The sequence below is a fragment of the Arachis hypogaea genome, chromosome 14 (genome assembly GCF_003086295.3).
Source record: "Arachis hypogaea cultivar Tifrunner chromosome 14, arahy.Tifrunner.gnm2.J5K5, whole genome shotgun sequence".
Taxonomy (NCBI): domain Eukaryota; kingdom Viridiplantae; phylum Streptophyta; class Magnoliopsida; order Fabales; family Fabaceae; genus Arachis; species Arachis hypogaea.
The window spans coordinates 124,288,160-124,310,237 of record NC_092049.1 but is presented as its reverse complement, the minus strand read 5'-3'; the positions used below and the strand labels follow the sequence as shown (position 1 = coordinate 124,310,237).

Genomic DNA, 22,078 nt, shown 5'->3' with positions numbered 1-22,078 from the left:
TTTTCATCACTCCTACCGTTGTACCGTTGCTGTCGCCCACGCTACTATCGCTACTCAATGTATCACCGGAGCTCTCTCTTTTCTCTCTCTAGGTAGATTGTCCTCTTCCCTCTCCCTGTCTGTGCTGCCACTACGCCAGAAAAGTCTTTTGTGCCATTACTATCTCCGAGTAACTCACTCACTAGTTAATTTAGAGAAGTTAAACCTTAAACCCTAATTTATGATATATGCCTATGTTTCTGTTTTATTTTGATTTTGTTTTATTTTTATTGGATTTTAAGATTTGTTCTGATGTTATTTTTTTTTTTATTCTAATTTTGATTTTATGATTTATTATGGGTTCATTATTTTATTTTAATTTTAAAATTACTGATTTCTGAATTCATTATTTTTTTATAATTTTTTTTATTTGTTCTTACTTTTTTTTCTGATTTTATTATTTTTGTTTGTTCTTAATTTTTTATTGAAATTTTTTGTTATGTTTTCGTTTTGTAAGTTTGAGTTTAAAAAATAGTACAAAAAAGAGCATCTAAATAACAAATCTGTTGTAGTTGTAGGTGTTTATTTATATGGAATCTTGTTCAATACTTATTTTAAAAAAAAATTGAATTAGTTTTTAAATTACTTTTAACTTATTTAAATTTTAACTTCTTTTGTCATTGCAGCTTCAAAACAATTAGGTTAACAAGATTGGTGGTGACAAATAAAAATTAATTACTTGGTTTTTGCTGTTATTTTCATAATTATTTTTATTGGTCTATTGAAACTTAAAATTCAATATCACACATTTGTTATCTCCCCTTTTACTTTCTCTCTAATTTTTTGCTTATTCTTTGTTTATTTTCTTGATTGATTATGCCTATAAAGTTAATGTTCAATTATTCATATCTTATTTTTAAAAAAAATTAAAATCCCATACAAAATAAAAATTCAGAAAGTATAATGATACCAAATATGGATAGGACAAATATTCTCTGTAAATTTTATATTTTATTTTCAATTCTTTCAAAATCTTAATGCTTGAGAAAAGTAAACAAATTTATATGTTAATTTGGCTGATAATAAATGAAATTTTAATTTGGATTAAGTTTACTAAGTCAACTGCATAGACTATTAAAAGTAATAAGATATGAAATATGAATTATCTTTTATTGTACATAAAAAAATTTTTAATTGGTTTTAATTTTTTTATAAGTGTACAAATAATATTTTAAGACAAATTTTTAGTCATAATATACATATATACTTAATTTTTCTTTTTGTTTATAGAATATGAAAGTTATTATCCTATAATGTAGTTAGTTATTATATTTTTTTTTACTTTAATTTTATCTTTTTTACTTATTTAATTAGTTAGTATTAATTATATACGACACTGTGTTAACACGCTTGCGTGTTGAATTTACTCACAAATATACAAAACACTCCAATTATTAATATTAGACAAATATATCATTATCCTTTTTATATAAAAAATAAATTTCGTACTAATGATTGATTTAAGACATCCAACATATATACAGGTGTTATGCGTGTTATGCATATACGAATTTTTTTATATAATAAGTAAAGTGGTGTAATCCAAATAAATTATAATTTGAGTATATATTACCGAGATATGGGATATTATTTTAGATTTAATAAAATTGTAAGTAACATTTGAAATTAAATCACTAGTAATGATTTTATATATTGTTGCAAAGAATTATCCCATATTACTGTTGAATTCAAGATCAACGGTTAGGAGATAGCTAGCACAAGTCGTTAGTTCTGATTTATAAAAAGAAGACACATTTTTCATGAAACTTTCTCTCTTTGTACTTTTTCATCTCACTTTATGATTCATAATTTTATACTCGTTCATCCATCATCATTATTATTATTTAAAAAAAAGTATTTATGTCCATAAATTATAATTCAAATAAAATGACATATATAGTCTTTTTAGATTTATTTAGAGATTACGAATTCAAATTTTCGTATTTTTGGTATTAAAAAAATATATTTATAAAATTATTGTTGTTGTTAATGTACATTGAAAACAAAAATGCTTACAATAAAAAAGTAAAATGATAACATTAAAATATTATTATCATTATTAATATTAATGATGTTATATGATGGAAACAACCATATACTGTAGAGATATTATTATTATTATTATTATTATTATCACTACAAGGGAACCGGAAAATAGCGGCGGTTCTTGGAGTGATTTGCGGCGGTTTTAAACCGCCGCGAAACGGGATTCCAGCGGTTCGTTAAGCGTCGCTTATTAGGGGGTGGTTATATGATTTTGCGGCGGTTCTCAGGAACCGCTGGCACAACCGCCGCAAAATCCAAGATTAGCGTCGCAATGTTTAGCGGGGGTTTAAAATCGCCGCGATCTGGAAATCTGTAGTCGACACGAAATGTTCGGCGGTTTCAAACCGCCGCCGTTTAATGGCCACGGTTTAAAGACTAATGCATTTACCGGCGGTTTGAAAACGTCGCGGTTTAACGGCCAATCTTTTTTTGAAATGTAATTGGCCCGCTATCTCCTAACCCGAATTTTCAAATTCCTAACGGCTAGTTCGCAACCGCCACTATTTTTCAGTTATATGGCCGCAAAAATACTGTTCTGTACACTGGCAATCACGCTTTTTTTTTATTTCAATGTACATTTTTTTTCGGTTTTTTGTAATTATTCTTAATATTAGTAAGTTAAATTATTTAAAATCCCGAAAAATAAATTGCAGGGTAAACGACAATAGCAAAACCATTAACTTAATTAATATAATTATCCGAATATCAACAAAGTGTACTCCTTACTAAGAATTGCATAATCAACAAAATAAAAGTGTATATCTGAAAGAAGAAAAGGTTCCACAATCCTAAGAACTACTTTCTAATCTGTCCCTCCAACGCACTCATCCATGTGGCGACGTCTGATGGCAGCTCCCTACCTTGCCCTTGAAGTAGACATATCAAAGCACTCTCCATTGCCTGCATCCTGACCTTCCCAGCTGCTACTTCATCCTCCACTGCCTGTCTTTTGGTCTTTTCGGCTGCTACTTCATCCTCCACTGCCTTCCTTTTCAATTTTTCTGCTGCCAACTCTGCTTGCAGTTCAAGCAGCACCCTTTGGGTCTCCTCCCTTTCAAAACTATTGCTCGGCTGATGGGAATTCATACCAAAGACTTGACTAGAAGTCGGTCCCAACCCCATGCCACGCACCCTACCCGGGCGCTCTTTTCCGAGAGCTTGAGCAAGCGAATCATTCTGGGATAACAGTCTAGAAGATTCATCGCCTTGCTCAATAGCCTCAATTCTTTCCTACACACATAGATAAGCAATTAAGAGCATTTATTAGCTAGTCGCTAACCGCACAGACTTCCAATAAAATTTAAAAAACTAAAAACACATTACTTACTCCAATAGCGCGAGCCGCATCATGGATATAGGAGCCATCATCTCTTTTGTGCGTTAAGAGATACAACTCTCCTCTACTAACTCTCCTCCTTTGTCATTCCGACTGTACCAATAATGACGACAAAGTGAATAAGGTAGAGGAACAGATAATTCTAAAACATTCTCAAAATTAGATTACCTCTTCTTCTCCGAGCCTTGCCAAGCTTTTTGATCCGCCGATGTGGGTGTAAAGCTGCTTTGATCGATTCTCGGCATTTTTTTTACACTTCTCCTGTCATGCCATCAAATTAAGAGTTACTAGACACTAGTTCTAACGAACTAAATGTAACATAAATAGACTTTGTCTGATATGAAACTAAAACTATATTACCTGTGTCTCTTCGCTATTGCGATAATCGAGAAACTTTCTCCAATGTTCCGCAGTAATTCCATCTGGGCGGTTTTCAATATTTGCTGCAAGTGAAAGTTCTGCGTCATAGTAGTGATGGTATAATCTGCTTCTCGTTTCCTTCCAAGCCCTTCTCAGCATCTTGAATATTACAGACTTTATAATTCCTCTACTATCTTCTTCAAAATGGAACATTTCCTGAAACATTAGAATTAAGCTGTGAGTAGTGTTCAAAGTATGAGTTTGGAATGGTACGAAGAAATAAAAATAACATTTTACCTTTACTATTTCATTATAGACCTTCTCCCTGGTGCGAACCTTTCTCCAGTCCCTCTCGCCGATTGGGAATTTGGTGTAGTCAGATCCTAGCAGTCCCATAATGCCGCTCAGTAAACCTGCTTCATCCCCAACTGGTTGCAGTGCACTGTTAAACCTGAGTACAACCTTTCTTTCGTTAGGTGGCTTCATAGCTTCCTTCACACTCAGTTTGACCTGTTTGATTGTGCCATCGGATTCTGTAAAAAATATTAATTATTAGTTAGCTACCATTGGAGTCAAGCTGCGAATAAATTATAGAAAAAATGGGACAATAAAAAGTAGAATTAAATAAGTTCTCTTATACCAATTGTCTTAACATCCCAAAATTCTGTGGTCTTGCGTCCCTTGCGCTTCTGAGCATCCTGTGCAGCTAAAAGGTTATCAACATGTTGGTCAAAAGAATCTACCTCATCTGCCTCGGCGTCCGGCCCCGAGTTTTCAACATCATTCATGGAAGCCTGTGGAGCAGGCAGTGGTTCGGTTCGGGGTGGACGAAAGGGGCGTAAAGACGAGGATGTGGGGGCACTACTGCCACTGGGCGGCGGAATTGGGCAGTCCGCTCTCTGCGAAGTTGAAGCCGCATGACCTCCCACTTGAGGCTGCTGACATGCTGTGTCTACATGGGCTTTCTTCGTGAAACGACTTACCCGAGATATCTTTCCCAACTGCATTCGAATTATAACGAAGTAATAACAATTAATGTGTACATAATAATATAAATTAACATGCAAAAAGGACACCGGCATACCCCAGTTACATGAGTACATGAGTACATGAGTTGAGATTAGCATGTTAACAAAGAAATCAAATATGTGGGGCATAAAAAAATTGATATATTCACAATTTATTCAATTATTTATGTTAAATATAATTAATCATGTATCATTTTTATTAACCCGAATATAACAATTAATATGTACATCATAATATAAATTATCAGAGGTCCCAACTGCATTCGAAAAATACGAGAGTACATGAGTTTGTCAATTAAAAGAGTATATTAACAAGGAAATCAAATATGTTAGACATAAAACTAATATTGACGTACTTCCAATTTCTCTATAATGCCTAGAACCATAAGAATGTGGTGTACTATTGGAATAGAATTGCAAAAAAGTCTAACTATTAGATTAGTACACATAAAATTCGGGTTCTTCCAAACGTACTCAAAATAGTACAATAATACTACTCAATTTAAAATAGAAAATAGCACTTCAATGTGGAATTGCAGCAAATTCTTGAAGAAGCTTAATTAATTAATCATATTAAAAGAAAATAAATCTAACTAGACATTGCAACGTATGAATGTAAAAGGGACACTTATTCGCATGGTGCAGGGCGGCTCTTCATTAATGAGAGAAATTATGAAAAACTAATAACGGGGGTGAGAGGGAATCAGAAAGGATATCATTAGCCAAGACGAGAGTAAGATTATGCTGTTTCTTTAATTTTGTTTTTGGTGCCTAAACGTCTCTCATTACTTGACACTTATTAATTAATTAGTAATTAGTAATCCTAATATATAAGCAGAGTATTTGTTAATTAAATATATAATATAATAAATGTACGTCGTAGATAACTATTATTATTAGGATCAGCAATAGCATGCTTAAAACGAAGATAATGACAGATTAAAAAAAGAGAACTTTGAATTGAAGGTGAGTTAGAGCATGGAAGGATGCGGTTGGAGAATGAAATTAGTAGTATGTTAGAGCATAATAATATCCAGGATTAATCGTGCTTACCTCCAGCGGGATGACTGGTTTGAGGGTAAGAGAGGAACCACCGGGGATCGGACAGCGAGGGAAGGGCCTCCAGGACGCTGGCACACCGCAGAGACGGACGTGGAGGAGAGGTACTGGACGAAGCAAGCTCCAATAAGGATTATTGGTATTAGGAAAAAAATAAGGATTTAAGGAGCGGTGGCTTATCTAATTTAAAATTTAAGTTTGTATTTTTCGGTTTTTTGTATCTTTTTTAAAAGTATTAGTAGGTATTGAAGAAAAAATTACAATTAAAAAATAAATACTTAACGATTATATTAGTTTGTTATATATATATTTATAAACAAATATTTATGTTAATTTTATTCTCCGAGCTCGTTAGGTCTATTTTTTTAATTTTATAATAGACGCTAATAGTTTTTGTTTACTCTCTTCAATTCATACATTAATATCAAATGTTGTTTTGTTTACTCTCTTCAATTCATACATTAATATTATCATTTGCATATCGCTACTAATAAAATATTCAGTATATATGACTTATTTGTTTATATATCATACCGATAGATTAATTAATTCCATAAACTGGAATAATATATATGCTTTTTATAAATTTATATTTTATTCTTCATCGTTCCTATTATGAAATTAATTTTTTTTAAAATTTAAATTAATAAAAAAAATAATATAAATAGTTATATTTTTAACACTCATTTTCAAACAAATGCCTTTTTTAGATTTATTTAATTTTTCATAGTTTTTTCGTTTTTTATTTGTTTTATGTTATTTTTTATTTTTAAAATTTATTAAAGATCGAATTCTAAATTTTTTAGATATAAAATTCTAATATCATATCATAATATTATTTCTTTCAAAATTTAAACTAATAAAAAAAACATAAATACTTAACGAACAAATTATTGTGTTCTGTATATATTAATTTTTAAGAAGTATTCGAGACTATTTTGGTTACATATTTGAAGTAATCTATTGTGTTCTTCTTCTCTCTTTTTTTTACTTTTATATTTATTAATCATGAGTAGTGTAAACTTGAGCAGATGATGAAGTAAGTGAATTGATAAGAAAGGCCTATTAGCTATTTCAAGAAGCTATTCAAATCGAGCTTTTTACTTTTGCTGATTATAATATTCTGACTAATAAAACTAAGAAATTGATAAATGTTCCACGTATTGGAGTCAATGATTCTCCAGCTTTCAAGAAAATCATTGATGAATTATATGTGTCTTTGGAATCACCGTTCGTATATAAAAAATGTTTACTATCAAATAATTAAACATTTTTAAATAACTCTATGCTCATTTAATATTTTAATTTCCCCTGCTTCATATATTATTATTATTTCATTTATGTTTATTCAGTGAGATGAAGGAGAAAGGAGGCAGACATATACCGTTGATTATATTGATTCAATCAAAATGTTTATCAAAATTAAATAAAATATTGTTAACAATATAACTATTCTGTTGTCTTTTTCTACAAGTTAAAAATTTTGGAAAAAAAATTTTATGACATGATATCAAAACTCCATATCTAAAAGGTCTAGAATTTGATCACTGGTAAATTTCAAAGTGAAAAACATAAATTAGATAAAAAATAAAATAAGATAAACAATAAAATAAAAAAATAAATTTATGCATGCAAAACTTAAATAAATCTAATGTTAGATATATAGTAATTTAAGATTAATCTATTCCAAATTCATTATCATTTCATCGAATTCAATAGGCAAATGAATAATCACAAATAGTCACTTTGTTCAGTTCAGTCCTAATATTTTGTGAGATAAGGCAGACTAATAATAAAGAGAGCAGTCAGCAAATATCATTTTCCTCTGGAGTTTTATTGAGGTCAAAGGTTACGATGGAAGGTTGGTGTCCTTTAGAGACAACCTCATCAGAACTATCTGGCGCAACGTCATCTTCAAGCATTGAATCTTGAACCACCTCACCAGTCTCTTCCGAAACTTCTAGAGTCTTTTCCCGAGACAAACCTGACGGATACACCAAAAGCAAACAAGTTATTAGAAGTCACAAATTTTACAAAAAACAAAGCACAAAATAGCGCCATGTTATAAACTGCTGGTTTGGCTTACGTTCCCATAGTTTCGTAAGACGTCTTTCTATAAGAGTGAATTCCTCCCGAGACGCCGTTTCAAGTTCAACTTGCAGACTATTCTGATATCGTGCCTGCATAAGAACATGCCAAAATCAGCCAGACCAATCAGAAATATATATCAGTAATGGACATGCTTGACAAATTTGAATTGACATGGTCGTATATATCAGAAATATAGGTCAGAAATATATACCAAGCTGTTCCTCCATTTCTTTCTTTCTTTCTTTAAATAATATCACTGAAAGTCATACTTAGGCGCGTTCAAGGAAAAGACATGGTATAATACTAGAGTGGTGATTTCTTAGTCGTCACATCAAACCAAATGATGAACTAATTAATTAGTCCTTTGAAACTAACTAACAATTTCTAAATTATAAGAGAGGCTCAATCTATGACGTCAAAGTATTTTAACTAAAAACACTAAACAAACAAAATTTTCTTAGCGCGAATAAACAATCACAAAGTAATTGTACCTAACAAGTAACAAACATGTTTAGTAACTCAATCATGAAGTCGTCACAATCAAATGGGAAAATGATGGGAAGGAAGATGGTAAACACCTCCCCCTCAAAAGTAACAAACTGCCTCCTCCATTCTTTAATTGGAAGAAGAAACAACAAACAAAAACAGAAACCTGAATTCAAGGCACACCCATAATCACATAGACAGCATGTTCAAAAGTTTGAGAATTTTTTTCTTAGGAGGAAAATAAATATACTTATCAATATACAAAAATGCATAAAGAATTATTATTGTAATCTTACAAACTATAGGGTTTTAGGATTGAGTTAACTAGATGCACTCAATTAAGAGTTGTTGTTAATAATCAATAATATGATGATGTAACCAGCATCCCCAACAGAGCCACAAGTCTTCATCCCAATTTCATTCACAACCCCATTATTCTTCCTAACTCATCGGACAAAATTATTTTAATTCCACTCACACTCTTTGCTTCTCTTCTCATTCAATTACTCCCTTATTATTATTTTTATTTATTTTCCTTAAATCATACAATCACGTGTTAAAAAGATTAAAAACGGTACCTGCACCTCCTCTAGTATTTGTTGCGAAAGGTGCAGGTTCGTGCTAGTCACGAACCCGAAGCCGAATTTCTTGCGGTACTCTGGTAGGTATTGAAGCAATCCCTGCAATGTCCATTTTTTCAGATATGTTAGCCCCTTTCGAAGGTGCCTTTTAATTAAAGACAATAAACATCTAGATTTGCTATGGCGGGTTGAAATAAAGCCAAGCAGCCTTTAGGCTAGCAGACACATGGCAACTTACCATCCTAATATCCCCACGCGCAAAAGTAATAGCATCTGATAAGTGCCTGTGTGCTGAGAATGTGTCCAGCCATGACTGAATGGGCAACGTGTTGAACCACAGGTTTCTTGCGAATGACCTTGCGTGCTCTAGTGAAGAGAACGGGGAGGCCTCGATCATCGCATTGCAAAACAAGACGCTAGAGGCACAAAGAAAGAGGTCCCTCTCTTCCAATTTCCCTGGAAAAAAAGATCATGTCAGTCAATATATAGTGTCAATTACAATCTAGTAACATCTTACTTGGTTAAATAAATTGAGCAATACATATGTTTAAAAAATCACATTCTCCAGGTAAATTAATTATAAATAAATAGGAATATACATCAGGTGTATCCAAGTTCTAAGAACCTATTACATGCTAGATGCTAATTAATATTTATGCGATCTTATAACCCTCAACAGTGATATACACTATAAAAATAGCGCCCATGTCCAGAATTAGTCTCCGAAGACATCTATATATATGCAGCCTCGTCGCAGTTATCGATGGCATCAGTGGTTGGTTCCTCCAAATCGTCGTCCCGTCTCAATGACAAACCTTCGACGTCAAACTCAGCCAACCCAGTCAGAATCGGTTGGGGAGAAAATTCGAAGTTACACTGTCCTATATCTTCACCCATTTCAAACATGTCCCTTGGGTTTACATGGATTACCACACTCCATTCTTTATCAGCGTCATCCTCGACATAGTACACTAGGCGAGCCTCGGATGCAAGAATATACGGTTCATCATCTTCTCGATCACCGGTATGAATTGGATGAGAGAAGTTAATCAATGTGTGTCCCAAAGAGTCCTTTTTCATACCTCTGCCAGATGTGGTGTTTGCCCAGATACATCTAAACAAGACGACTGTGAATTGACCACTGTAATTTAACTCAATGATGTCCAATAGTTTTCCGTAATACGAGATGCTACCAACGGCAACATTACTATCGCGCTTGCTTGCGTAACTCCTAGTGTCAGAAGTGACATACACCCCACTATTTTGAGTTTTCAACCCTTCCTCTCTCGATAGGGTTCTGAACTTAAATCCATTTACGTTGTAGGATGTATATCGGCTAACTTGAACATTGGGCCCACATGCAAGCCACTGCAATTTGTTTGAAAGCATGCTGCTTCCCAATGTAACCTGGAAGTGAACAAATTGACTATTCATTATCTTGGGATACGAATAACATGACACCATTTATTAATATGTATGTGTATAAATGAAAAAACATTTCACCTTACGCTTGAACCAATCGGAAAATTCTCTGTGCACAACACTGTCTATGTGAGACTCTGACCTTGTCCTACTTCGTAACTTTCTCTTTGTGATCGCCCTAAACTCACTACAAACGTCACAAAAATGTCACGTCAGGTTCTCCAACTGTAGAAAATCATACGAAGTAGATACTTTCAAATGCACTTACTCAAGATATTTTTCCACGGACAGGCAATTGACCAATACGTGACGGTGAGCTTGTAATTTTTCAGCTGGTGTGAGGGTGTAAAAAGAAGCAGCCCCGACCGCCTTTCCAACCTCTGGGAACATGGTTGCACTCTCATCAGGCATGACTTCACGCGGTCGATCATCAACACGGGATGGTCGATTAATCCTACTCTCGACATTATCTAAGTACCTTGAACAGAATACGAGAATTTCCTCGGATAAGTATCCCTCTGCAATTGAGCTCTCTGGTTGTGATTTGTTACGCACGTACTGCTTGAGGCGGCATAGGTACTTTTGGGAATATAACACGTGTCATAAGCACTAATTAATGGCAAAAATTAATAATTTTGTTTGATAATTACCGTTCAATTGGGTACATCCACCGATAATGCACTGGGCCACCGAGACGCACCTCCTCGACCAGATGCACTGTCAAGTGAACCATCACTGTGAAGAAAGAAGGAGGGAAAATCGTCTCCATGCGACACAGAGTATGAACCACGTGACTCTAAAGGAGAGGAAGTTGTTAAGGGTCTATGGATTTGCTGCATAATCGACGAAAAAAGGATGACAAATCCGCCAGGACAGAAGACACCTGGAGAGGCAATACATTCCTTAACGCGATTGGAAGTAGATATTCCATTAGAATGTGACAGTCGTGGCTTTTCAGCCCCGACAACTTACGCTGTCGTAAATCCACGCAGCGGGAAATGTTGCTAGCGTATCCATCTGGAAAGACTATGTTCTTGATAGTCCGTAGAAAGAGCTCCTTCTGTGGATTGGTCATAGTAAAGATGGCAGATGGGTACTTTCCATCTTCCCGTGGCCACAAATCATGCTTGATTCCCATCGACTGGAGGTCTCTTCGAGCTTTAATGTGGTCTTTAGACTTACCTTTCTCGTTCATTATGGTGAATACTATGTTGTCACAGACATTCTTCTCTATGTGCATGACATCAAGGTTGTGACGCAATTCATTGTTCTCCCAATATGGCAGCTCAAAGAATATACTCCTCTTCTTCCAAGGAGTCTCTATTTGCATGGGAGTTTGCTGTCCGCGTGTCCTTTTCCCCGTAACCGATTGCACCTTGCCAAATTGGACATGCACACCCTCTAACTGCCCGAGAATGTCTCTACCAGAGACTCTAATAGGCGGACCTCTATCCTCTAACTTTCCATCAAAGGAGTACCGGTCTTTTCTGTATTTGTGGTCATGATTCAGAAAGCGACGATGACCCATGAAATACCATTTCTGGCTGTGTGTAAGGCGTTTACTTTCAGCATCTAAATTGCACGCAGGACAAGCTCTCCCACCGTACGTGTTCCACCCAGATAAGTTCCCCAAGCCTGGAAAATCACTGATTGTCCACATCAACGCAGCTTGCATCTTGAAGGTGTTTTTCTCGACTGCATCATAAGTTTCAACACCCCTCCATAATTGCTTTAACTCATTGATTAACGGCTCTAGGTACACGTCTATGTCATTTCCAGGCATTTTAGGACCAGCAATAATCATAGAGAGTATGAACGAAGTGGGTTTCATGCAAATCCAAGACGGCATGTTATACGGGATAAGAACCACTGGCCAAATTGAGTACTTCGAGCTCATGTTCCCAAAAGGGTTAAAGCCATCGCTGGCTAATGCTAGGCGAACACTATGCGGATCACGAGAGAAGTCGGGATATCGTACGTCAAATGACTTCCATGCCTCGGCGTCCCTTGGATGCTTATACATACCATCAGAGTTAGGACCTCTCTTATGCCACAGCATGTCAACGGCTGTCTTACTAGACATATATAACCTCTGCAGTCGTGGAATAAGGGGAAAGTAACGAAAAATCTTCGCCGCTTGTGGTTTGCCATTCTTCTTGACAACCATCTTGATCCTCACCCTAGAGTTCTTCTTAGTCTTATGCTTCCATCTCGATGTCCCACACTGCTTGCATTTGGTCAGCTCTTGGTCATTGCCCTGGTATAGCATGCAGTCATTTGGACATGCATCTATCTTCTTGTACTCGAGACCGAGTCTTCTTATGACTTTTTTGGCATCGTGCACAGTGGATGGAATCCGGGCATGCTCAAACGCGTCCGCGAGCAACTCCAATATCATTCCGAAGGCCTTATCGCTCACTCCGCACATGGACTTAATGTGATAGAGCCTCACCAAGAAAGATAACTTAGAGAACTTTGAACATCCTGGGTATAACTCCTGCTCCCCGTCTTCGAGTAGGCACTGAAAGTTGCGGGACTCTCGACTAGGTTCATTGTATAAGTTAGGCAACTCATCCATAGCGCCGCCGCCCGGTTCATTCTCCGAGTCTTCTTCGGGACCGGAAAGTCCTGAGAAGTTGAATGCATCGTGGACCATATCAAGCATCGGGGCATTGAAATGTTGTTCAGATTGATCTTCTTGTCCGTCGGAAGAGGGCTCGACCCCGCGTCTCTCACCGTGATGGATCCAAAATGTATAAGTAGACGGGAAAGGGTTGATCACCAAGTGATCGAACGCATCCTCTCTATTTTGTAAGAGGCGGAAACCACACTTCGGACATGGACAACGTATCATCCCATCAAATGATGCATTGGCAAATGCAAAATCTAGGAATCCGGTCAAACCGTCCCTATATTCTGCACCAACTCGTGACTTTGAAATCCAGCTCTTATCTATATCTAGTTTGATGAAAAAATTGGAACGACGACAAATCGTAAAATAAAGGTAGACCACGAGAAAAAAGTAAGTAATTAACACTTGATATAGAATGGGTGATTGACTGTTAAACCGAATAATAAAACACGCATTTAATAGCATATAGGATAATACACAGGCACGAGAAATGTAGGAGAAATTTGCTTACTCATTGAAAAATGCTGCACTTTCAAAAAAAATTACTGGAAGAAAGAAACTCTGGGTCCGATGGCAAATATTTGAAATGGAAAATAAAATTCCTTCCTTAAAAACAAAAAAAGAAAAAGAGGAATATTATATTAATCTGAGAAATGAAAAATATATACGTATATATAACTTGTAATAAATTAATCTTTGACCTACTGGAGGAGATTAAAAAAAAAAGGGGCTAGTTATTTTTCGTACCCACTATATATCTATGTGTCAATAAGCTAAGATGGGCAGGAAAACTTTTTTTTTTACGTGTAATTTCATCAATCAAGCACCAAAGTACACACCAAAATGCATAGTTTTAGTATCAAATATACTGCTACACTACTATTGTATATATCTACTAGTATACTTGCATTTTTAACCTATTTCTGACACAAATGGATAATGATATTTGGACAAGCTTTTAGGTTTTTCAACTAAACATACCTACTTCCCATGATATTATACTGATGGAGTCTACTTTGCAACATTTGAATAATAATGCAGAAATGAAAATTACAATTTTTCCCTAACTGATGACGCTTATTATGTTAGCTTAGACTATTAATTGTTTAACAGTTCACCCACAGATATACGTTATATATTTTTCACTACAAGTTATAAAAGAATGAGATATTATTATACTATTAAAATATAATGTATGAGTTGGAGAAGTCACTAATATAGAAATGGAAAGGGGTAAATCAAAACGGTAAAAGTGATGACATGGAGGATAGTTTTATGCTTGAAAACACTCAAAATGAAAGTATCAAACTGCTCCATTAATTGTATCACATAAGAACACTATATATAGAATAAAAGAAATGAATAGTATTCAAAAAACTGAATCTACTTGATTTTGGCATTCAATTAACAAAAGAAACAACTCACTCGGATTGCTAGCAGCCAAAAAATATAAAATACATTTCACGTTCAAATCTGATGCAAAATAAAAAAATAAAAGGTGCATTTTTTTTGGGTGGTAGCTACCACATTGATAAAAAATAAGTAAATCAAGGATCAAAGGGTTTACTTTAAGTCTTCTTTAATCACGCGGAAACCAGAGATCAAAAGTAAATTTTTAGTTTGCAATGTCATGCCTACATTTACAAGACCATTTTAATTTGGAAAACACAATCGGTGATTGAGCAAGCAAGAATTCAATTTTTCTTCTTCTTAATAGACTATTTCTGAATCAAGCTCTTCTAAAAAAACCAAGGTTGATAAAATAAAAAAAAAATAAGACTCCAATTACAAATTAAATAATGTGTAAGCTTTTACTTTTCACTTTATCTATCTTCTCAATTTATAAATCTTTCTCCTGCAAATATAAAATGCAAATTCTGCCAATTGCAGTGAAGTAGTTGCGCAATGACTTAAAAATCTAAGGACACATCAACCAGCCAAAATTATAAGATGGAACTGCAAACCATAAGTATCAGATTACAAGAAACAACTACAAATATCTGAAGGAATGGATAGAAACAAAGGAACATCTTACTTTTGAGATACTTTGTGGTATTTGGAAATGTCTTCAATAGCTGAAACATTTTCAGGAAAAAGATAGATAGATAAGAGTCAATGTATTGTACACAGTAGCTAATCTTTCAAAAGTAGTAAACCAATATAAAAAAAGAAGGTATTTTAATAGGCGAACATCCGGTATTTTCTTTTCTTCTACAAAGGATACAGATACCTCTGCATGGCATATAATAAACTCTACAGCCCCAGCACCTAAGTCATATCCGTGTGTCAAAAACAATGGTCATTATAATTAGAGAAAGTATTAGGATGCCACATATATCCATCCTTGAACCTTAAGCCTGATATAGAACCTAAACAACTTGTAACTGATTATCAATATCTGTACAATTGGATGTTCTTTAATGCAGAGTTTCAATTTTTCTGCATGATGTTAAATTTCAAATGTCTTCATTGTTTTGAAAGATAAGTTACCACATTTTATGTGACAGGTTTCGGTGCATGCTTAATAATTACAAAATTTTCAAACACAATGTAGCTTTATTCATAATCAGCAAATTCGCAAAAGAATCTGAGGAGTACAAAATGCGAATACATAATTAAAGGATGAATAGAAACGAGAAATACAACAGGCCTTTCACATTCAACTTGTAACAACTAACAGTAATGGAAGTATGGAACCAAATCTACTATTCACTATAACACTCTCCGAGACAAAATATAGTGTCATTTTACAGATACTAATCACCCATTCAACAAAATCCCGATGCCTAGCCTAAGGGGAAAAAATGCAAAAAAAAAAAAACAAAAATAATACAACATGATCCTCCAATTCAACTAAAAACAAAATATATCAAATAAAAATATAAAGATGAATACTTAATACATTCCCCAAAAGACTTTGTGCAAGACAAATTGATTCTACTCTATTGATAATACCTGTCACAGCTGCAGGTACAGGAATACACCCCAAGTAAATTATTCCAGAGCTCCGATATACCCGCTCGTCAGAGAACCTGATTCAATGCAAACAAATTAAGTTCAGAGAAAGTCAGAATTTAACTCCGAGAATTAGAGGAAACATTGAACAATGGTAACCAAGATATTTATAGGCTGATGAGAGATCGTGAGATTAAAACCATGGAAAATAAACATTCATAACAGATTCTGGAAAAGATGTTACTAAGCTGGTAAATGATCTAGTAAAGAAACAGATTCTTGAAAAAATGTCCCCTGGTTTTTCAGTTTATCATCCAATAAAGCTTGTTAGAGAGCCAGCAAGGCCACTGCCTTGTGGTGGAGAGCTTTCACTTGGAGAGTTGTTGCAGTACAAATCACAAATGGTCTTAGAGTTGTTATGCTCATTTGGGATGACAGAACTTCACATGACAAGTTCCTTATCAAAACTGTAATTGCTCATTCATTCATTAATTCATTTCTGTTCAAGTGCAAGATGGGTTCTAAAGCTGATCTTGTTCATTGCAGGATGGAGTGATGCAAACTCATGATGAGTCTCTTGGTTCAGGTTGTGTGAACCCTCTTTACTCATCATCAGAAGTGTGTGCTTGTTGACTCACAAGGTGCAGGGAATAATAGGAAAATATCTTTGGAACCATGGTTGTTATTCAATCAAACTATTTCATAATCCTACATTTCAAGTTAGTGCTCACTTTGAATCTTTGGAACCCTGGTTTTTATTCAATCAAACTATTTCATAAAACATTTCAACTCTCGAAAATGGTTTTATCTTTAATGTATTAATAAGGTTCTTAAATGTGAAAAAGACTCAGAAATTATTTTAAAAGAATTCATAACCTCTCCAATTTGTTCAAATTTTACAAATATATATACAAATCCATGAAAAATTCTGCCTCGCTTTTTCTTATCCTTATACCAAAGACAGCCTTGACTTTCAGTTTGAGAAGATAACAATGCAATCATGAAGTGACAAAACAATAAATAAAATTAAAATACTTAGTACATACATATATAAACCTGCTCCAAACCAAATATAAAAGTTTGATTATGCAGAAAGAGCAATGAACTCACCAGAAGCCCTCGCCACACAAATTCAACTTTGACCCAGAAAAGCTTGAGTAATATAAATGGAAAAAATTAAAGGATTGTAAAATAAATTCAGATAGACAGTGCATGGGTCTTGATATGAAAGAAAGCAATCACAGGTTCCACGCAAAGCAAGCAGGTTTTTCAGCATTTAACAAGTAAATCAACTAACTCCTAAAAACACATCAAGACTCAGGGGTTCAGATATTGGGGAAAAATTCAATCTGAGTGTTAAATTGAAGAAAAATTTGGCCAAAATTAATCAAAATACGTTGTTCAGACCAAAATTAATAAAGCATAAAGATTAATTTGATGCTCGAATAGTTTTCTCAAGAGCCCCGAAACGTAAATTGGGACGAGGGAGAGGAACTTACCACTGAGAGGGGAGTCTATTGCAATCGGCAACGCGAAGCACCGCCAAAGGGGAGAAGGCTGCCAAGGATGACACAGGGACGGATGGATTGGGATGACGCCGACGACTTCACACGCATGCACAGCAGAAGGAGAAGACTCCGACGACCCCTTCTACTTCACCTTCATGCACGGGAGCTACACGGATGAGGGAGGAGCCTGGTGACCAGAACAACGATGGAGCGGACTCGGTTGGATCTGACAGAGGGAAGGGTAAGGACGGCAGGGAAGGAGCCTTGTTGATTGCTATACCTTGGCTCTGACGAAGGGTTCTCGCGCCAAATACTTGAAGGTTATGGCGAGAAATCAATTTGCTCTGGTTATTTTAGCGAGGCAAAATCCCCTTCCCCCCAATGTCATCTGCAGCGGTGAGGGCCCAATACCGCCTCGGTTCAGTTTATTTGGAGCGGGGGAGTATTCACGCAGCAGGAATCGCAACAAAATAGAGCAATCTGGAGCGGTTGGGGAGAACGGCCGGCAATTTGGGCCGGCAATAAGGTTATTGGATGCGGACCTTCAAACCGCATGACGAACGGCAGCAGCTCCCTCGAACAGCAGCGCTCTGGAAAAGGGGCTGGTGTTTTAGCGCAGGTAACACCCGGTTCTCTTGTAGTGTATTATTATTATTATTATTATAGAATAAGTTATTAGAACTAATTATTAAACTTTTTAGGATCGGATAATCTTTATATTAGTTGTTTTATTATATGTTACTAACATATGGATTAGTTGTTTAATTTTTTTTAAATATTGTAACAATAAAATCCATAGTATTGATTTATTTTTGGCAAAAATTCTCTCATAAAATCGACAGCGTGAATCTCTAACTAAAACATTTGTCTTTGTTGTTAGGTACTAGATAAATGACACAGCAAAATATAAAGATAAAAAATTAGAAATTTGTATAAAATATAAAAATAATTGAATAACTTTCTTTGAGAATTATAACTTCTATCTATCACAAGGAGACTACAATAACACTCTCTCTTGACAAAAAGAGAACACACTTCTCTCTATATATAGAAGAAAACTACTCAAAGAAATATTATGTTATTCTATCTGGATGACTTGATTGAAATGAATTAAAAAAAAATTCAATTTATAAGTGAGTCTCTTCAATATGAACCATCCGTTAATTAGAGGTATATAATTCTTCTCTTTTTCAACCATTAAAATTCTAAGATTATAAACTAAGATTATTTATTACCTTTCATTTTATTTAGTTATTATTTATTTATATATTTTCTAAAATTAGCTTTACTATTTTTTCACATTTGTTTGAATTGTTAGTTCTAATTTTAGATATTTTGTTCATACTTAAAATCGTTAGTGATGATTTTTTATAACAGTAATTTTCATCATATCTAGATATTACTCTAAATTACATAATAAAAAATATTGAGAATTAATATTAATGGTATACAATATATACAATAAATTAAAAAAAAGAGATAAAATTATAATTAAAAATTAGATTATTAATTAATTATTTAATTTTAAATTTTAAAATTTAAAAAATTAGGATTAGTATTTAAACACATTCACACTACGTATAGTTATTTCTAATCATACCGTAACCTTTAATACACGTTCAAAACTCACCGTCATCTTCTCCGATCCTCGCCGGCCATACCGATGCCGCCGCATCCTCCTATCGACACCGTCCTCACCTCTGCCAGTCAGCCCGACGCGCCTCGCCCTCTGACGCTCCACCTAATGTTGCTGCCGCTTTTTCGCGCGCCTCTCTTCCGAACCGGCTTCACTTTCTCCCATTCCTTAAAGCCTCTTCTCACCGATAATACCATTATGTTCTTTTTCTTCTTAGGATCCAAGCATGGTTAGCTTCTTTCAAATTTGAGTCCTATGCTTCACAACAGTGCCGCTTTCGTCATGCCTAGTCCTTCTAAACTATGTTTCACCACAATAGTTGTTTCTTCTGTTTATTCATCTTCTTCTTCTATTTTAATGGTCAATTTAGGATGATCATTTCAGTAGGTATGCAGATGGTTATTTTAATTTTTATATAGATGATTATTTTGATTGGATTGGGTTTAGTTATATATAATTAAAATATGTTAGATGTTCAATTTATTAGATATGCGAATAATTATTTTTATCCTTAAGTAGATGGTTATTTTTACTAAGGGTGAGTGACGTGTGGCAAGTTAAGTAACAACGATTAGTAAAAATTTGAAATAACTAACTCAATTTTTAAAAAATTTAAAATTTAAAATTTGATATGAAATAATTGAATGATAATTTTTAAATTTATTATTTATTTTTATTAGACTAAATAACTAATATATTGTACACATTGTCAAAATTTTTCATTAGCTCCCAACGAAATTCTTACCTAATATACGCTTAATACACAATAATATAATATAAAAAAAATAGCCATACATGTGCTTCTGCAAATGCATGTGGTGTATTTTTGCATTGGTTTTTAACAGTATCAAACACACAATAAATGAAAAATAAAGCAGCAACATATATGATTGAATTGAGCATACGACAACAAAATACATTTATTATAGGTTAGCATTATTATTGTGGTTGAAGGTTGCTCTAATAAAACACAAACGACAATACTACTAGAGTGTTGTGAGTACCAAAAATTGAAAATACATACATAATAAACAAGAAATATAATGAGAACTTGAAGCACATGCTGACAAATCTGTTTTAACTAAAGAAATGTGGGGTTAAAAATTTATTTTTAGACATAAAAAGTATTTTGTAATTATTATTTTTATTTGAGTAAATTACTAAAATTGCAAATAAAAAATAAAAATACTAAAAAATTTAAAAATGACAAAATAATCAATCTTTTAAAATTTCATATTTATTTATGGTTAGAAATATAATTATTTATATATTTTTTATTTATATAATTTTTTTTAAAAAGTGATTACATAATATAATATATCAAAATTTTTATGATCTAAAAATTTATTATGTAAAATAATTTCATTAAAAATGAAAAAGAGACGCGCTTGCGTACATCTGACCTGGATTTATTACTAGATGTTTAATTTTCTGTTTGATTAGATGTTTTTTTCCCCTTATAGGCCACCCGGCCCATTTTTCTTGTTATTATTATTTGATAATTCTAGAAGAATTATAAAATTAGGAGCTAACTCAAATTTCGAATGTATAATTTTTAAACTTTTAAACATGTAAAATTTTTGTTAATCGATTATTCATTGAATTTTATTGTTTTCTTAAGAAAATCGATATTTATTAACAACCGAAGTAAATGTACCTAACCGAAAGAATGTTGTTATTAGTTATCACACCAAAATACTTGGACATTTTTAAATGAAAAATATTAGAAAATTATTAGAATTTATTAAATTAAAATAAATTATTAATATTATAAAAATTATTAGTTTTTGTTATTAATTAATTATTAATATTAATATTTAAAAATATGAAATAAAATATATAATTAAATTATTAAACTAAAAATATTAAATTAAAAAATTAAATTAATAATTAAATAATAATAAATTTTAATGACTCATAATATTTATATTTTCAAATTTCAACCACATAGTGTCGTATTCTCTTGTTTCCATTTTCGATGGTTAAGATGTTTTCATATTTTTAGCCATTTAGGAATCAACAAGTACAGGTTTTTAGGTAAGCTTATCAATAATAAGCAATAACTATAATTAATACTTCATAGTGATAATTAATAATTAATAATAATAATAATAATAACAAGGAGAGGAGTAGGGTACCATTGAAAAAAGAATTTATACAAAATTTATTGAAATATAAAAGGTTATTATGACATGTAGCTGCGTTTTCGAGTTCTTATTGGCTAGTGAGGTACGTGATTGTACGGACGAGGTTGATGTGTTTCTAAAATTGTACTATTCCCTCAATTTTTAACTTAAGTTGCTGTGTCCCACACTTCAACTGCAATCCCACTTTCTCTCTCATCCAATGCTTTCAATTCAATTTTCTTTCTTTTCCTAAAGTAGTGTCCATGATAATCGTATGCATATAATAATAATAATAATAATATTTTATTCAAGTTTCTGTGTCCATTCATTTTTTCCACACCAGTCTTTTCAAAGGCTAGATAAATAAATAAAACAGATATCTTTGTTATGTTCAATTTAAGACTTGAGAGTGTGTACATATATTCATTTTGTCAACTTTATAATTTATAGTTAATATTTAAAAAAATTATTAGAGATATAATTATTTATATTATTTTTTATTAATTTAAATTTTTAAATAAATAATTTTATGAAATGATATCAAAATTTTATATTAAAAAATTTAGAGTTTAATTTTTACAACTTTAAAATAAAAAAAAACATAAGATAAATAAAAAATTATACAAAAGAATAAACAATTTCAAAAGAAATTTTTATTTAAAAAATATTAAAAATATAATTATTTATATTACCTCTTTTTATCGACTTAAATTTTTAAGAGGAGTGATTTTGTAAATTGTAACACTTTTTAATCTTAAATTCAATTGTGACTA

At 33.1% G+C, this 22,078-nt stretch overlaps 3 protein-coding genes and 1 long non-coding RNA gene across 5 annotated transcripts; all 4 read right to left on the bottom strand.

Annotated features, from left to right (window-relative positions):
* Positions 1-2,754: 2,754 nt before the first annotated feature.
* LOC140178886 (uncharacterized) lies at positions 2,755-3,516 on the bottom strand. Its single transcript, XR_011871870.1, has 2 exons — positions 3,413-3,516; positions 2,755-3,315 (listed from the first exon to the last, which is right to left on the bottom strand). It is a non-coding gene; the product is annotated as an uncharacterized lncRNA (long non-coding RNA).
* Positions 3,517-3,565: 49 nt separating this feature from the next.
* On the bottom strand, positions 3,566-4,788 carry LOC112743120 (uncharacterized). The gene is made up of 4 exons (XM_025792338.3): positions 4,422-4,788; positions 4,079-4,314; positions 3,782-3,997; positions 3,566-3,682 (listed from the first exon to the last, which is right to left on the bottom strand). Exons 1-4 carry the CDS (start codon positions 4,786-4,788, stop codon positions 3,581-3,583), a joined length of 921 nt encoding a protein of 306 aa, XP_025648123.2. The 3' UTR covers positions 3,566-3,580.
* Positions 4,789-7,506: 2,718 nt separating this feature from the next.
* Positions 7,507-18,183, bottom strand: LOC112743971 (uric acid degradation bifunctional protein TTL-like). Of its 2 annotated transcripts, XM_025793417.2 has the most exons (8): positions 17,535-18,183; positions 16,036-16,112; positions 15,116-15,155; positions 13,592-13,686; positions 9,265-9,482; positions 9,024-9,125; positions 7,955-8,048; positions 7,507-7,852 (listed from the first exon to the last, which is right to left on the bottom strand). In XM_025793417.2, exons 4-8 carry the CDS (start codon positions 13,593-13,595, stop codon positions 7,674-7,676), a joined length of 597 nt encoding a protein of 198 aa, XP_025649202.1. In that variant the 5' UTR covers positions 13,596-13,686; positions 15,116-15,155; positions 16,036-16,112; positions 17,535-18,183; the 3' UTR covers positions 7,507-7,673. The 2 variants fall into 2 exon arrangements, with proteins under 2 accessions (XP_025649202.1, XP_025649204.1); XM_025793419.2 differs by lacking the exon at positions 13,592-13,686.
* Positions 9,490-13,581, bottom strand: LOC112743970 (uncharacterized). The gene is made up of 3 exons (XM_072214822.1): positions 10,717-13,581; positions 10,530-10,635; positions 9,490-10,433 (listed from the first exon to the last, which is right to left on the bottom strand). Exon 1 carries the CDS (start codon positions 13,543-13,545, stop codon positions 11,263-11,265), a length of 2,283 nt encoding a protein of 760 aa, XP_072070923.1. The 5' UTR covers positions 13,546-13,581; the 3' UTR covers positions 9,490-10,433; positions 10,530-10,635; positions 10,717-11,262.
* Positions 18,184-22,078: the final 3,895 nt, after the last annotated feature.